This window comes from Protopterus annectens, chromosome 17.part0 (assembly GCF_019279795.1).
Source record: "Protopterus annectens isolate FY-2018-M chromosome 17.part0, PAN1.0, whole genome shotgun sequence".
Lineage (NCBI taxonomy): Eukaryota > Metazoa > Chordata > Ceratodontiformes > Protopteridae > Protopterus > Protopterus annectens.
This window is the reverse complement of record NC_056751.1, coordinates 678,437,752-678,456,486: the sequence shown is the minus strand read 5'-3', so window position 1 is coordinate 678,456,486 and position 18,735 is coordinate 678,437,752. Positions and strand designations below refer to the sequence as shown.

The 18,735-nt window shown below is 39.0% G+C and overlaps 1 protein-coding gene across 1 annotated transcript in view; it reads right to left on the bottom strand.

Annotated features, from left to right (window-relative positions):
* Positions 1–18,735, bottom strand: part of LOC122791794 — a 233,309-nt gene that overhangs the window by 10,968 nt on the left and 203,606 nt on the right. The window contains exon 4 of the mRNA XM_044059740.1: positions 17,166–17,339. Coding sequence (XP_043915675.1) covers positions 17,166–17,339 — 174 coding nt within the window. The remainder of the gene's footprint in view (positions 1–17,165; positions 17,340–18,735) is intronic.

Genomic DNA, 18,735 nt, shown 5'->3' with positions numbered 1-18,735 from the left:
TGACCTGAGACGTACCTCCCTGGACTACATGAAAAGAGACATGGAAGAGCTCTCTGATCATGTAGCCCAGGCTGGTATGACCCTGACCCTGAGTGGCATCCTGCCCTCACCAAGAATGATGACACAGTATAAAGAAAAAATTATCAATTTCAAAAACTGGCTAAGTTTCTGGTGTCATTCAAAGGGGATCCAGTATCTGTCCACCTGGGATGACATGCTCGACAGCCACGTTGCTTCAGAAGAGATGGCTTGCACCTGACACCCTTAGGCTTTCAAATACTGGCCAAGGCTTTTGCCGCCCCCATAGTGCCTTTTTTAGGCAAGGCTCAAAAGACAAATCCAAACCTTAAATAGCACAAGTAACCAAAAACCGAGGGTAATGCTACTCAACGCCAGATGTCTACACCTCAAAATGAATGCACTTAAGGCATTCCTCAGTATGGAGAACATTGATATCTGTGCAGTAACAGAAACCTGGTTTAAGGCTCCAGAGAGTACCCCAGCACTACCACGCTATAACTCATACCATACTTTTCGGCCACAGAACCCGGACAGAAACAGAAAAGGTGGGGGGTGTATCCATATTCATTAAGGATACCCACACCTCCAGGTTAGTGGCACAGCATGATGCCTCAGAGATCATCTATGTGCAACTCATCCCCTCACTGGTTAGATCAGACCACAGACTAATCATTCTGGATATCCACATTCCGCCCCCACCTCCAATCAAGGAAACCACAGTAAAAAAACTTTTCAAAAGCAAACTTCAAGTTACTCAAGATGGAGATGGAAAGGTTTACAGCCCCCATGCTAAAGGACAACGCTGTCCAAGCTGCTGAATCCCTTACAAAGGCACTCTATGAGCACCTGCAAGAATGCATGGATTATGCTATCCCAAGCAAAACAAAGACTCACTCCTCCAAGAAAAGGAAACCACTCTGGTGGACCCCTGCCATAAACAAGCTATACAATAGAAGGAGGAAACTAGTACAGAAAAGAGTAAAATCTCAAGAAGGAAAGACATCCCTGATCAGTATCAGCAAGAAACTACGATCCCTCTTAAATCATCCAAGGCTAGCTTTGAAAGAAAAATTGCCAAGGACTCCAAAGATAACCACAAAGCATTCTACAGATATGTCAAGAACCTAAGTGGAAACTCTCAGATCTGCTCTGAGTTATTGCAGAATGACACAAAATACATTGAACTGACTGATATTGCCAACATTCTGGCAGACAAGTTTAGTGCAAACTTCACCCCCTCCTTACCCCCTAAAGGGCCCATAACCAAAACAGAAGAATGTAGAGCCCCAGCAGTCACTGACACACAAGTTAAAACAGCCCTCTACAAAGCCAAAAACACAGCTTCAATGGGACTGGATGGTGTCCCAGACTGTGTCTTACACGAGCTCCAAAATGAACTAACCCCTCACCTAAACACACTGTTCAAACTCAGCCTCTATACAGGCTATGTAACCATAGAGTGGCACACAGCAACAGTTATCCCGCTCCACAAAGGTGGAGCCACAACGGACCCCAGGAACGATCGCCCTATAAGCCTGACTAGCCTGGTCTTCAAGGCTATGGAGTGCATCATCATGGAACTCATTAACAGAGACATTGGGAACCTCCAAACACTGGACCCTACCCAGTTTGGCTTTGTTAAGGGCAGATCATGATTCCTAAACCTGTTGGACTTCTTTGAGACAGTTACCAAGGCTTTAGACGAGGGAAAGGAGGTCCACACAGCCTACCTGGACCTCGCAAAGGCTTTCGACAAAATTCCCCATTCAGGTATTATAGATAAGCTCACCAGCCTGAACATAAACCCCTACATCATGAGATGGGTTGCCAATTGGCTCATGGATAGAACCAACATGGTGAAAGTTGCAGGCTCTAGGTCCAACTCTAAACCGGTTACAAGTGGAATCCCCCAGGGCTCAGTCCTGGGACCCCTCCTGTTCAGTATATACTTCTCAGAGGTACAGGCAAGCACAGGAGGACTATGGCTGACCAGGTTCGCAGACAACTGCAAACTGAGGGCCATAATTGACTCTCTGGCTGATACAGACATCCTCCAGAAGGGTCTCACTGACATGGATACATGGCCTCAAGCTAAATGTCAAAAAGTGCATAGTCATCCCCTTTGGAAAAAATGAAGTACCCGTGAGCTACAACATGTGTGGTAGTCCCCTAAATACAGAAAATGTAATAAGGGATCTGGGGACCCAAGGTGATAGTAATCTCTTCTTTGATAATCATATTGCCAAAGGTGGTTAGAAAATCCTTCTATGTGGCCCACCTAATCACAAAAGGGTTCACATCTAGAACAAAAGAGGTTATTGTGCCCCTTTACTTCTCACTCATCAGACCCATCATAGAGTACAATGCCCCATTTAGAATGCACCTTACAAGACACCTGCAACAGCTGGAAAGACCACAGAAGTACCTCACCAAGAGGATTACTGGCCTCAAACAGATGCCCTATGCAGCCCGACTGAAGAAACTCCAGCTGTACTCAGTTGCATACCGCTTACTCAAAGGTGATCTCTGCCTGACATACAAGGCCATGTCCAACCCAAATTTGATGGATATGCTCCACCTAAAAAAAACAAATCCCCGAGAGCCACACACTCTAGGGATCTAAACTTCACCACAATGATAAATAGGACATGCTGGAAGGATAGATTCCTGTCCCAGAGACTCCCCATGCTTTGGAACAGGATTCCAATCTACATTAGGCAGAGCCCCTCACTAACACTCTTCAAGAGAAACCTTGATGATGGGAAACAGAAAATTTACCCTAGGGATCACTGCAGTGGCTTTGCTGAACAGAGGCTCAGGGAACTAATGGCTCTGCTGGACAGAGGCACAGGGAACTAATCTAAGGGGGTGGCAAAAGCCAACACATTCTGGCTAGGCTTATAGATGCCCTTGGGTAGATAGCCCAGTACTTACCTATGAACCTATGAACCTATGAACCTATAAACAAAATGCAGCTAATTTTTGTATCAGATTAAGAGCCATCAAATATCTTGAGAATGTAAAGTTTCTGTGCTTAATTTGCGACTTTTGTGAGTTCTCACGTTAGAGTTAAACTGCTTCATTTCTCTGTACTTTCTGAGAGAAGAAGACACTTATTCCCAAGCATTTTGGTGCCAAAGGAGAAAAAGAATGGCCATTTCTCTTTAAATCTAGTGGTTTATAGAGTGTGCACTCCAAGTGACTGTAACTTCAGAAAAAGTGTGTCTTGTTCTGCATTTAATCCCTATGCCAAGTAGTATAAATATATTTATTTATTTAGTTAGTTATCTGACTATACCGGGAAAGTCCATTTGGGCAAAGTTCCTTTTCAGTAGAGGTCTGGATAGAAAACCTCTACATTAGATACATTTGAATGAGCTAACAGTATAAATATAAAATAACACTCATGACTGTATAACTTAACAGGTTATCTGTATGTTAAACACAGTATATAGCATCTACATCATGATAAGCTCAGATGCATGTATAGAAAAAAATATATATAGCATGTAAAAACACGTAAAATCATTCACCAGAAAAACATTTGGCATTATTCTACTATGTTGGTATATACATTCCTCCACTACAATCTTAGCACACAGACAGCACATATTATATACATATTTTATCAAAACAGATTCACTTGACACTTGTAAGAAGGAGATTACAATGATAAATGTTTGAGAATTTAGTAATATTTGTTTGATTTGACTGCATGTTCTGGGAAAATAGCAGTGGCGTATATAGAAGATCAGTGCTGTTATACTGATAATATAATTTCATTGAGGCTGTAAATTACAGAACACCTAAGATTTAGACTATGAAGAGGTCTTGGCAATTAGGTTGTTACAAAAACAGTTGCTTGAGAGGTGCATCTTCAAAAAGATTTCGAATTGTAGATAAGATGAAATATTTCTGATACTTACTGGAATCATATTGCACAATTTGAAGTAATGATCATTAGGATTTTTAGATTTTTGAGTAAGTATTAGAAGTTAGTTTACTGCATGCAGTTTTCTCCGTGTATGTATACCAGTTTAACAACTTGTTGGTAACAGGGCATTTATCTGGACTATAGCGGGGTTTGTTGGTTGTCTGCATATGAGAAAAGGCTAGCAGATTAGATAGCATCAGTCAATGGAGTGAATAGTCAACCAGTGATGTATTTGGTTAATGTGGCTACATGCAAACATTGTAATTTTATTGTAAGCTGCTCCTGTACAACTACTTGAGAATTATATTGGTTAGTAAAAATTGACAAGGCATAGGGGAGACTAGGGATAGATAGTTCTGAATTATACTCTTACTAGGATATTCTGCTAAGAATAGTTTTGCTTTATAGGGAACTCTTAGTTTGTAATTAGATTTTTGAAATTCATGTTGGATATGCTAAACAAATCTTAATCTGTGATTTATTATTAGTCCCAGTAATTTTGTGTTTTGTACTAACCCAGTTCTAATAATACTGACTGATAACATTGTTAAGTCAGTGTACTTCGTTTGCTGTGTTGGAGAAAAAATGCATTGCTTTAGTTTTATTTGGATTTAGGTGCAGTTTATATTGTTCCAGTCAATTTTCAGATTTTGCAAAGATCGTCTTGGAGCACTTTGACTGAAGAGGCAGCACATGCTGACTTGCTAGGCGAGAAACTGTATGTATTTTATTTATGACTCTGTGATTGTCCATGTTGGTGTGAGTGACCTGAGACGTACCTCCCTGGACTACATGAAAAGAGACATGGAAGAGCTCTCCAATCTTGTAGCCCAGGCAGGTATGACCCCTAGCCCTGAATAGCATCCTGCCATCGCCCAGAATGATACCGCAGTATAAGGACAAAATGATTTACTTCAACAATTGGCTAAGCTTCTGGTGTCATTCTAAGGGGATCCAGTATCTGCTGCCTGGAATGACATGGTCGACAGACCACGATGGCTTACCAGAGATGGCCTGCACCTGTCACCCCTGGGATTCCAGATACTGGCAAAGGCTCTTGCCGCCCCTATAGTGCCTTTTTTAGGCAAAGTTCAAATGAAAAATTCACTACTGTAACAGGAACAGGCAAGCAAAAACTGAGGGTAATGCTACTCAATGCTAGAAGTCTAAATCTCAAAATGCACTCAACTGAGGCACTCCTTCAAATGGAGAACATCGATGTCTGTGCAGTGACTGAGGCCTGGTTCAGGGCTCCAGAGAGCACCCCTGCACACCTCCAGGCTAGTTGCACAGCATAATGCAGCCGAGGTTATCCAAGTGCAACTAACTCTGGGCAAAACTGCAATCCAAATTGTAGCTTGCTAGAGATCCCCCACCATGCCCCAGGATTCCCACTACTCTTTTCTTGATATACTGGAAAATATTAGGGTTCAACCAAACACGCTAATATTGGGCGATTTCAACTACCCCACCATTAACTGGGAAAAATACTCGTGTACCAACTCCTTTGCTCAGCGCTTTCTGGAATTTATAAATTCCAATGCCCTGGATCAACTTATCCACACCCCCACCAGGGTGATAATATCCTGGACCTAGTCATTACCAACATGAGTGACCTGTGTTCCACATCTGAAGTCAACTCCTCGTTGGTCAGATCCGACCATAAGCTAATCACCCTAGATATCCACATCCCAACCCCACCCCCTATTAAGGAAGCAACGGTAAAATATTTCTCCAAAGCCAACTTCATGCTTCTTAAGACAGAAGTGGTGAACTTCATGACACCCATGCAGATGGACAATACAGTTATGACTGCTGAATCCTACACAAATGCACTCTATAAGCACTTACACGAGTGCATGGATTGTGCTATCCCAAACAGAACCAAGACACTATTCTCCAAAACAAGGAAGCCAATCTGGTGGTCCCCTGCCATAAACAAACTCTACAACAGAAGGAAGAAATTGTTGCAAAAGAGAGTAAAATCCCATGAATGGAGGAGCTTCCTGGTCAGCCTTAGCAAGAAGCTGAGATCTCTTATAAGATCCTCCAAAGCTAGTTATGAAAACAAGATTGACACTGATTCTAAGGACAACCACAAAGCATTCTATAGCTATGTCCAGAATCTCAATGGCAACACCCAGATCTGCTCTGAGTTACAACACAATGGCACAAAAATTACAGAAACAACTGATATTGCCAACATCCTGGCAGATAGGTTCAGTGCTAACTTTACCCCCCTCTCACCCCCTAAAGGGTCCATAACTATACAGGAAGAATGCAGAGTTCCTGTATTTACAACTTCACAGGTAAAAGCAGCACTCTCTAAAGCCAAAAACACAGCATCCATGGGACTGGACAACATCCCAGGCTGCGTTTTACACGAACGTCAGAACGAACTGGCTCCCCACCTAAGCAACATGCTCATCCATAGCCTCATGTCAGGCTTTGTGCCCATCGAATGGTGCACAGCAACAGTTATTCCACTCCACAAAGGGGGAGCCACCACTTATCCTGGGAACTATCGCCCTATTAGCCTGACGAGCTTGTGCTACAAGGCCATGGAATGTATCATCATGGAATTCATAAACAAAGACATTGGTAACCTCCAAACTCTGGACCCCACCCAGTTCAGGTTTGTGAAAGGCAGATCATGCCTCCTGAACCTGATTGACTTCTTTGAGGCAGTCACCAAAGCCATAGATGAGGGTAAGGTGGTTCACACAGCCTATCTTGACCTTGCCAAGGCTTTCAACACCATCCCCCATTCTGGAATTATAGCTAAACTCACTAAACTAGGTATAAATCCCTACGTCACAAGATGGGTTGTCAACTGGCTCACTGACAGAACCCACACTGTAAAAGTTGCATACTTCAAATATGACTTCAAACCAGTGACAAGTGGAGTACCACAGGGTTCAGTCCTGGGACCTCTCCTGTTTGGTATCTACTTCTCTAAAGTACAGGCTAACACAGAAGGCCTCTGGCTGATGAAGTTTGTAGATGACTGCAAACTAGGAGCTATAGTCGAGTCCCCAAATGATGTGGACATCCTACAGAAGGGCCTCACTGAGACAGATGCCTGGTGTCAGAGCCATGGCCTCAAGCTCAATGCCAAAAAGTGCATCGTTAACACATTTGGTAAAAACTCTGTACCCATGAACTACCAAATAAGTGGCAGTCTTCTTAACATCGAATGTGTGACAAGAGACTTTGGGACCCAGGTGGGCAATAGTCTCTCCTTTGATAATCTCATTGCAACAGTAGATTCTTCTATGTGGCACACCTCATCACAAAAGGGTTCTCATCCAGGAAAAAAGAGGTCATTGTTCCCCTCTACTCGACACTCATTTGACCCATTATAGAGTACAACACCTCTTTTGGAATGTACCTCACAAGACATCTGCAGCAGCTGGGAAGGCCACAGAGGTACCTCACAAAGAGGATTACTGGCCTCAAACAGATGCCCTGCACTGATCGTTTAAAAAAAATCCAGCTTTACTCTGTAGTATATCGCCTGTGATCTCTGCCTAACATATAAAGCTATGTGAAACCCAGAGCTGTTGGACATGCTACACCTAAAGAGAACCCAATCTCTCTGGGCTACATGCTCTAGGGACCTAAACCTTGCCACCACAATAAGCAGGACTTGCAGGAGGGATAGATTCCTTTCCCAGAGACCTCCCATACTCTGGAACAAGCTGCCCATCTATGTCAAGCAAAGTTCCTCATTAACACTCTTCAAGAAATATCTTGATGAGTGGATGGGAAATAGGAAATACACCCTGGGGATCACTTATGTGGCTCTGATCGACAGGGGCACAGGAAATTAACTTTTTTGGGTTGGCGTAAGCCAGGGAACTTTGTTGGCTAGGCTTACTTAGGCCCTTTGGCCGATAGCCTACTACCTAGCTATGAACCTATGAACCTATGAATATATTAAGGAGTAAGGATCCTAATACTGAACTTTTGGGCACACCTAATACTTTCTGTTGTGGAACCTTGGGGCATAACTAATACTGTCTGTTGCGGAATTAAATGTTTATCAGTTTAGCATATGTGCTGTGCATAGTGGCTGAGATCATTTTAAAATTATTTGACTGAATTGCTTCTGAGGCCTAGTTCCTTGAGTCCAGGTAATTGAATGGGGGTGCAAATCTGCATCAAATGCTTTGGACAGGTCTAAAAATAGGGAGTCAACAATTTGGCCTTGATATCACCTATCATGAATATAGTTTTTGAAAGTTAATAATGGTGTTTCTGTGTAATAGTCTGGCCTAAATATATGCTATATGTGGACACATTTTTAAATATTTTAGACAGAGTGGAGAGGATGCCTATAGGTCTGTAGTTTGCTAATTCAAATAATTTGTCACCTTTAAGGAAAAGGATAATACAAGATAGTTTCCAGAATGTGGGGGATATTTCTTCTTTAAGAAAGCAATTTTATCCTTACCAATTTAAACAGAAAAGCAGAAAGAAACAGATCAGTGATTTCAGTGATTTGAAGCCAGTTGACTTTAAGTAGAGTTAAATCAATGTGCTCCACTTTGGGATTATGTGCGAAAATTTACATAATCTTTTGTAGAGGCAACTGCAAGTAGCAAAGTTTTTTCACAGAAGTATTAGCAAACAAAACCAAGCCATATTCAACATGGGATATTGATACACCTTTCCCAATAGAAGATTTAGCTCCCGGTGGTGGCAAACAGGAAAAAATGTAATACCAAAAGAGCATTTTGTTAATTTTACTTTTAACTCTCTCTGAATTTCTCATAATAAGTAAAGAATTTAGCCAAATGTCATCCATCCACACCTCTCTTTTCCCATTTTTGCACATGAGGTCAGGGTGTCACTTCAACAATGACAATCATCTAGAGCCAAGGTTTACACCACAGGGTGGCTAGCCCTCCCACGGTAGTTCTTCCACACCACACACTCACACCTATGGCTAGTTTAGAGTGTCAAATCTACCTATTTGCATGTCTTCGGAATGTGGGAGGAAACCAGAGCACCCAGAGGATACCCATGCAAATACAGGGAGGATATGCAGTCTCCACACATGAGACACCCCAGCTAAGAAGTGAACTGGGGAATCTCTTGCTGTGAGGCAACTACACTATCCACTGCACCACTGTGCTTGCTGCTCTAGTCACTGCTAAATGAAGCAACCGTATCAACTTTCATGCAAATTTAACTTATTAACTCCCAATCCAAGGAAATGTATTTGAATCTTTTGGGGTACCTAATAACATATCTTTGACCTTACTAGGATAAGCATAATCTGCTTACTTTGCTACCACCGTAAAATACATCCTATGCCTATCTGTAGGCAACGGGTTTGGAAGCTGGTATTCTGGTTAATGTATTTACTTCACATTCACAAGGTACAGAGAAATGATTTTCACCTTTGAAAGGGAAATTGGCTAAGCTTAAAATGGCTCACAAGGGCAGCTAACCTAGTACTTATTTATGATGATTGGATGTGTAAATGGAAATTCACCCCAGGGTCCCACCTGTGCCCCTCTGGACAGGGGCAATATTTGCTTATTTTAGTGTCTGCTTCAACCGGACACCCTTGGGAACACAGGTTGAATTTGGTTAGGTTTGTAAGGGCCCTGGGGCCATTAGACTAGTAACCTCCTATGATATTTTGATCCTGTGAACATTTAATTGCTTCATATAAGAATAATGAGTATATAAGCAGATCATCAGCATGCAGGACATGGTTCAAAGAAGGGAGATATGAGGTGAAGAGTTTATCAAAAAGTGAGAAATCCACAGGACAGGGCATTGTGGAACTCCAGGGTGAATATTAGCCATTGGCCCACCCCCGAGGGTTCTACCTGTGCTCCTCTTGGACAGGGGCAATAGGTGCTGATTTTAGTGTCTGCTTGAACCAGATACCTTTGGGAACATGGGTTGAACTTGGCCAGGCTTGTAAGGGCCCTGGGGCTATTAGCCTAGTAACCTCCTATGATCCTATGATTCTCCGAACATTTAATGGCTTCATATAAGAATAAAGAATATATGACCAGATCATCAGCATATATGATAAGGTTCAAAGAAGGGAGATATGAGGTGAAGAATTTATCAAAAAGTGAGAAGTCCACAGGACAGTGCATTGTGGAACTCCAGGGTGAATAATAGCCATTGCAGAAACTGATGAACCTGAGTTTTTCTTAAAATTTTCTATTGGAAAATAGCTTGAAAACAATCCCCTAACACCATTGCCAAAGACAACAGAATTCAAAATTTGATAACGTACCTAATCAAAGGTTTTAGTAAGATCAGTAAACAAAACAGCAGCAAAGAGACCAAAATTACAGCCACAGAGAATTGCGAGAGAGCTATCATAAATCTGTAGTAGAATTTCTACCAGAAACAAAGCAGTATTGATGTTTGGAAAGCACAGGCAATTTATTAATGAAGTCTATATCTGATTACATATTATTTCCTGTAATAGTTTAGGCAAAGAATGCAATCAAGAAGCAGGTTGCTAGCTAACTACTGAGTTAGTAATGTACCCTTTGAGGAAATTGGGGCAGATATCAGGCTTACATTAGGAGAAAAATAACAATTTATCTAAAGGAAAGAATGGAGATATTCAGTAAAGGTCTGCTAATAAACTCCTTCCATTGTTTACAAGCAAACAACAATCACAGGGCTGCCGTTGTCAATAAGACTATTTAAGAAATTAAAACTTTAAAGTTAACTTCTTAAATTTAAAAGGAATGCAAAGAATACTATTAGGATACATTAATAAGAGGAGTGTTGACTTAAGGAAGATAACTCAGTTCCTTTATGAAGTTTCCTGGAAACATTAAACCATTCACCAAATTAACACAAACGGAAATTTGAGGTTGGCAGGAGGTAGATCTTTTACAGGTACTGATTGTTTCTTTTGTGAAAGTCATAGGTATTGGAATGTTTTTTAGGTTGCCTACCCTTCTAATAAAATGACTTAAATCTCCCTATGGAATTCTTAGCCAAGTGTTTAAGAAATACAGAGTAAACTCTGAAATTGTTTCTTGATAGTGGCATGTACACATGTTGTCATTCATATACCAGTCACTTTCTGAAACCCTTTCCCCATGTAGCCCACCACTGATTTGCAAAGCATGCTGTTCTTAAAATGAATTGCTGTCAGCATCTGATCCTACCTTATCTGTTGAAAATTCTCCATTTTCATTTTTTATCAACTTATTATATTCTCTCTTTATACTTTTTAATAAGTGTAGTTTTACATCTCTAGGTTGTAGTCACTGTCACATTTACTTCCTGTGTTTGTTTGCATTTTTGTCTTTAGTTGTCAAACTATTTCTCTACTTAGTTTTTTTTTCTATTCAGTAATATTCAAGTCTTTACTTACATACATCTCTTCATATCACTGTAAATATCTTCTACTTTAACAAAGTATGTTTTATGTCCTTTTGCCTCAAAATATTCTGCCTCAGTGTTGTTATTTTGTCATTATTCTCTGCCATCACAAAGTATTTCTGTCTGTTATCGGTTTCCTGCATCTGTCCTTCCTATTTGAAGATGCATGTTATCCACCTGACAATCATAACTACTAAAATTAATAAATCATATTTCCATGGACTAACAGCCTCCCTGTATTCTCATAGGGTCTATGTTTGGCCATCAAATGAGCTAACCATTGAGCGGCTCACCATCGAAGAATATACATCGAAAGTTCACTCACTGAACTTTCATTTCATCAACAGGGTAAGTAACTAATTGTCCAACACTTCCCCGTTTCACACATGGAAGTGTTTCAAACCCACCAAGGTGGGGGGCTTTGCCACCTCACACCCCGCCAACATGGCGGGCTTTGCTCCCACACTCCCCTTACTATATACACCAACTCTAAGACTGCACTACAGTGGGGAAAATGGGTTTGAAACACTTCCATGTGTGAGATGGGTTGCTTACCCTGTCAATGAAATTAAAGCTTGCGGAGTGAAATTTAAATGATTATTTTTCGATGTTCAGCCGTACAATGGTTATCCCATTCAATGGCTGACAGTAGATCCATTCTCATATAGGTTAAAATTTATTATACGACTGTTCTTGCATTAAGATGTTGTAACATCATGAAATCAGCAGTATTGCTTCTAATCAACTTGCATTATTTTATCATTCACATTTTCCCACATTTGTTTCTTTGTTCATGCCTCCTTTTGTTTGAGGATGCATAAACACGTTTTTCTTTCATTAATATAGAATGACTGCCATTCTTAATCATGATTAATGTTAATAGCCCACATGTAACAAATGGTTAATCTTTTATTTTCCATGCCAGATGTTCCTGACTTTCAACTTTTTATGTGGCAACCCCACATTCATTTGTAATCTATGTGTCTTGAATGTTTAATACGACATATTACAAGGTATATTTCAGAAAGTGTCTGTGCCCCAGTTTAGTTTTAATTAAATTACATTCCATGAAAATACTTTAAGGGTTCTGCCTTTCCAGTGAATGAGTTCTCTAAATCTTCATCTCGCCAGCATGTTATACAAACTCCCACATCACCATAACTCTTGGTATTTTACAGTAATTATTCCTTTGACAATGTACATCTATCTGAATCATTGTTTCAGCTCATGCTATCAACATAGCACCTCTAGGTAAACCTGATTTTATGTCAACATCACAATTTAAAAGTCAAAAGATTTCTTTAACACTCAAGAGATATTTTGTCTAATTTGCATATATTGTACAGGGAGATCAGACTTGCTTCATTTTCTTCTGGTCTTCTGTTTATAATGAAAACAAGAAGTATGCATACATCTAATCTTTCTTTCTTTCTTTCTTTCTTTCTTTCTTTCTTTCTTTCTTTCTTTCTCCGTCTATTTTTTAATCTTTGCCCAGCATTCCAATAACTTGTTTTTCACATTCTCTCTTTAAGTCTGAATTAATGTGACATACCAATTTCCTGAAATATCTTTTTTTCTCTAATGTACTTATATATCCTTCTCTGATGCTATTTGTGTAAAACCGTAATCTCTGTTTATCGTGGCTAACCCTTTTCTACTTATTTACTTTTCTCTTCTTTTACCTATTATATCCCTTTCTCCCACCTATCCTGGTTCCATCCATCAACTGAAAGCCTCTTAATTTTAAAACACCAATTTCCATACATAGAACTGAAATAATTATTTTCAATATTTGTCTTCCCTTTTAAACCCATCCTTTTCCCACCTGTACTAGCTTTCTTATGACTACTCACATTTGCAGGTTTTGTGCTCCGGTTTCCTCCCACATCCCAAAGACTTGCTGCAGGTGGATTAGACACTCTAATTTGGCCCTAGGCATGAGTGCGTGCATGTGTGTGCCTTCCGTGGAAGGTTGGGTGCCGGGCTGGCAACTCGACACCATAAATCTCCACTGCCAGTCATGAGCGGACAGGTGATCCGCTGTGGTGACCCCTAACCAGGAAAAGCTGAAAGAAAAAAAAGACTCACATTTGCAGTTTTTAACTTCCACACTCTCTTTTCTTCCTATCTGTTTGTCATTGTTTCATATTTTTCTTTTATCTCTGTCTCCCTTCTCTTGATCTACAAAGGATATGGGGATAATACCATTGTTTGTATCACTTCTAACTTGTTATCTTCCTTCATATGCGGCTATATTTAATATAATTTCATTAATGTATTTGTTTATTTTTTTAATTATTGCATGTCCACTCATTTTTCTCCCTTATTTTGCCTTTACTTCATTCCTTCATCTGGATCTTCAGTCTAATGATCGTCAACTTTTCTAACACATTGACAACTTCAGATTTTATCTCTTCTAGAACTCTGTAATTTTGTTAGCTTATCATAAAATGACTTTTTTGCCGAAGTTTCATCTTACAATCATAATGTTCCTCAATTAGACAACACATCTATTTGCTCATTTGCTCGTATACAGCTAACATTTACATCAGGTATAACCTTTTTTGTATTGCATACAATGTTTTATTGCACTCAGTCAGCTTGGAATATAATGTTTGAATCCAAGAATTTGATTATCGAAATGGACTAAATTTCTGGTTAATACCACACTTCAGACAATGTAAAAAGCCTTACAGTCTGACCTTCTAACTGTTGTAATGAAACTTTTTTTTGTTGCTCTTTTAGTTTCCATGTTTGTTGTACTAACATCTAACTTACTATTGCATATTACTTTGCTTTCTTTCCTTATCATGTAACTGCATAATATTTTTTTTAGATATCGTTTTAATCGATCTGAACATTAGCATCATTTTTGTTTCATGTTTACTTTATCCTTTCCTTCTATGTTTACTCCCCTCTCTATTTTCCTTTACTTCCATCCTCCCCTCACCGCCCCATTTCAGTTCACAACTTCCTGTAGTCGTATCTCAACTCTTCTTCATATCTAAACATTCAGTCCAAGTAACGCTACTCATAAACTTCTTTCGGTGAGGAAAGTCTCTTTCTAACATTGATCCACTTGCCTGGATGAATCCAGAAATAATCAGGGACAATCGGGGACATATACTAAAACATTTGTATTAGGAATTTGAGAAGTTGACACAATAAGGGAATATGAATTGGCATCCATTTTCAACTTTTATGAGGAGCTGGTTGGTGAAATTGTAAAGTTTTTATGCTGTTGAATATGTGAATAATTATACTGAATTTAAGAAGATGTTTTTAAGAGGGATGAATGCTGGCTGGCGAATGCAGAGTTATGTGTTGTTGTCTAAGTGGTTTATAATATGCAGGCACTGAGCAGCAATAGGATATTACAGGTTAGGGGTTTTGAAAAGTTTACAAATTGGAACTACAAAATCGATATGTTATATAGGTGTTCAAGGTGGACTGTGAAACGGGAAGTTCAATTTAAAGGGTTGATGAGTCGTAGAAGTACAGAGACATTTAATTGGAGGAGACTGATTAGTGCAGAATGGGTGGGGGAGAAGAAAATATAAATTAAATTATCTAGGGGATAGCTGGGGAATTTTGGATGGGAAGGGAATGCAGCAGACCAAAACTCACGCATTACAGTGAGACACTCAGTTTACACATGCACAGTCCGATACTCATGGATTGACTGAACTGGATACTATGTAAGATAAAGGAATCAAAAATTAAATGATACCTAAGTATGTTCACTTGAAATAAAAACGTCAGATAAGACAATAAATAGTGTCTGAAGTGATTGGCTTACTGGTGCTGATGCCAACAAATGGTTTTGAAACTCAGAGTAATTGGGGGGAGCCAAGCTGGAAGTCATTTTGTCTCTGTTAGCAGCAGCCACAATATATATGACAGCCAAAAGACTAAGCTGCAGCTGTGGCCTTATCAAGCGGTCATTCTTATGAAAAATATAAAGTGAGAGGACATCATAAAAAAGGTTTGTGGATCTTCTGACATTCCTTGCCTTATTTCAGTTGACAGACAATCTGGAAGGCTCTATAGATTCACTCGGCTTGGAATGGAAACAGTAATTGAGAGATGAATATGTGTAGCCTGTTAGGTAGCCTTAAAGAACCTAAAATTTAAAAAGCAAAAGAGGAGGCCCTAACAGACAAGTTTGAAAGATGTGAACGAGCTGAAGAGATATTAAAAAGAAGTGCTTGCAATAAAAAGGACAGTGAGTGAGCAGTAAAGAACATACTACAGCAAACAGTACATATGCAGAACAATACAAACAGCATCACAGCAGCAATATCTTTAGCCAAGCAGTATTGCAATTAGCTAAATAGTGATTTAACTTCATTTGCAACCAACTGAGTTCTGCATTAGAACTGTGATCACAGCTAATGTTTATTAAGATATATAGTAGAGACTACTAGCTAGCTTTAAAACCGACTAAATTCTCTACTTCTTATTTCAGGAAACCTGAATAAGACACTTAAACTGAAACAAATGATTACCTAATGAAGATACTCAGTGATCAGCTGTTCCTTAATAGGATCTGCATGTAGCAAACTTAAACTATAAAAATAAAATACTACTAAGTACTTGCTTGACTGATAAAAGGAGTGAAGCTGTTGAAAGTAGGATGTCAGGATAGTTAGCAGTTACCTAGATTTGCAGTCATAAAAGTATTATTGGCTTGATGGAAAGAAGGGTACTACAGCTGTGGGACAGGGAGTAGGTAAAATAGCCTTACACTGAATGAAAACAAACTTTATTTGGGCAATCAGTGTTTCCTTTCCTTCATTTGCCAAGAGTGTGATGACCTGGACATGTTACTAAGCTCGGGACACCTGCTTTGCAAACCGAAATCTAACTGTTGAAGAAGTGAGGTGATAATTTCTTCCATCTTGAACCCACTGAAACTCATTTAATACAGTGTTTCCTATACAGCTATAAGATAAAAGATATATTCGACACTAATATCCTACACAACAACACTGCAAATAAACTGATACATTCATCATAGTACATTGATGCTGTCAACATTAAGAAGTGTGATCATGGATTACTGTCATCATGGATTCCTGTTATCATCTGCTTGAATAGTAATTTGCTTACGGGTACTTGGTGTTCTGATGGTCCTATAATGTTAATTATAGTAAGTCTATGGATATATGGCACATTTACACAAAAGATGTCTCTATTACATAATGGTAGCTAACTGCTGGATCTCTCCTGCCCTATTATAGCTTTTACAGCTATACCAGAAAGTATATTTCAAGCAAGTGTTAGTTTGAAGAATGTGATTTTTGTACTTGTATTCAATCATGAATCCACTACTACCTCCCAGAATCCAACAATCCAAAGCACAATGTATCAAAAGCGTTATCCCTTTTCAGCACACAAATAAACACACATAAGTCCTCTTACATACATCCACATATATACATGTACACACACAACAGAACTGCTCCATTTCACATTATATACATTCCAGTACTGTCACACTTTCAGGTAACCAATACTATGTTAATTTATTATGTTAATGGGGGGAAGTACACCACATAATATCCACTCCCCTGGTGATATTTTAAACATTATTGAAATATAAAATGCTAACATTAGTACTGTAGTCTTCAGCACAGAGGTTGCATCTCATGAACCATAAAGAGAAGTGTCATTATCCTGAATTTTGATAGCATGTTATCTTGCCAGTTGAGTGGCAACCGTGGTACATATCAAACTACTGATGTGTAAAAGGGTTACAGGAGTGCATTACACTATGATGCCTCCTACACAGCAAATCAAAGCATTCGGTAATTCCAGCTGCACTTACCAGGCTCATCATATCCGTTATCATAGAGCCGATGGTGAGAGAAAAGGTCTTTCCTCTGGCTCCTAGCATAGATGAAATAGATCAATGCCAAGAAAGCAACAAGGGCTATCGCTATGGCTAGGAATACTGCCATTGCCCTACTTGCCACACTTCCTTGTAAGGTCGTTGGAGATTCTAAAAAAAAAAAAAATCAAAAGTAAAACGTTATCCCGTGCATCAAAAAATTAATTAATGCTGATTCAAAATATCATTAAATTATTAGACCTTACAAAAATGAAAGAGTCATTTTCTACAGAAATGCAAATTAAGTATATTATATGGTGATGGATGACTGACTGGCTACATTAAAATGCAAATGTGCATTATATTTCACTTTACTCTTGTGCTTAAGATGTGGTTAAATAATGATTCATGAAGGATCAGTTCATGTAAGCAGCTAAGAAATAAATAAATCCATCCGTAAAAAGTACCACTGGGAACGATCCTCCTGCAAAAACAATCATTCTGATTTTCCTTCCTATCATTGTGGGATTGTTTTTCTGTAATGGCAGTCACTGAAATGATTATGGAATTACTATATTTATATTTTATATAGTACACATGCACTGCAGTTATTCTCCAAACTAAAAAAAAGAGAGCGAGAAATTAGGAAAAGAACGCTGGAAAGTATACACAGACCTAGTGAGTCTGAGGAATAATAAGGAGAAAGAAATTATTGCAATAAGGGAGACTACAGTGTTCTTTTGTCCTGTCCGTCCAGTTCCAAAACATATCAGGATGACTTAGTAACTCAAAGAAAACACACTTCACTGAAGTACAGAAGCACCAGTGGTGACAGAAGCTGAATTCCAAAGTTTTATTGATGCCACAAGTTAAGAGCTTTCATCCAACCTCTGTTGGACTTCTTCAGAACAACTAATAGTGCAAACTCAACCTTTTTATACAGCTTAAAACATGAATAATTAGAAAATTGAAACATTGAATAACTATGTGATAAAAAGTAACTAATAAATGAATCAATAAACATACCCCATTCTTAAAATACCAAATAGTACATGTTAAAATCCATACAATTAAATACAACCTATGTAAATAAGCATATAAAAATGTTAAAAAATTCTTTAATTATCCTAAAATATGCTTTAATTTCAATATAGCTGTTATACTGACATTGTCATTAATGCCCGGAAAATTGGTGACATCTAACCTCAAATGCCACCTCAATTCATAAATATCTACATCTGAATTTGTTGCCTTACAGCAATTGATAAAGGACAGACAGGGCAGAATTTTGGGCCTAGATTTAGATATTTGTGAACTGAGGTGACATGTGAGGTTGGATGTCACCAATTTTCCGGACATTGATGACAATGTCAGTATAACAGCTATATTGAAATTAAAGCATATTTTAGGATAATTAAAGAATTTTTTTAAATATTTTTATATGCTTATTTACATGGGTTCTACATCAACAGTGGGGAAAAGGGAATTTTTCCTTAACCGCACCGTAGTACAACTGGCACAACAAGCATACTTATCCGAAAGTGCTGCTTCGGTGAACAGCACTTTC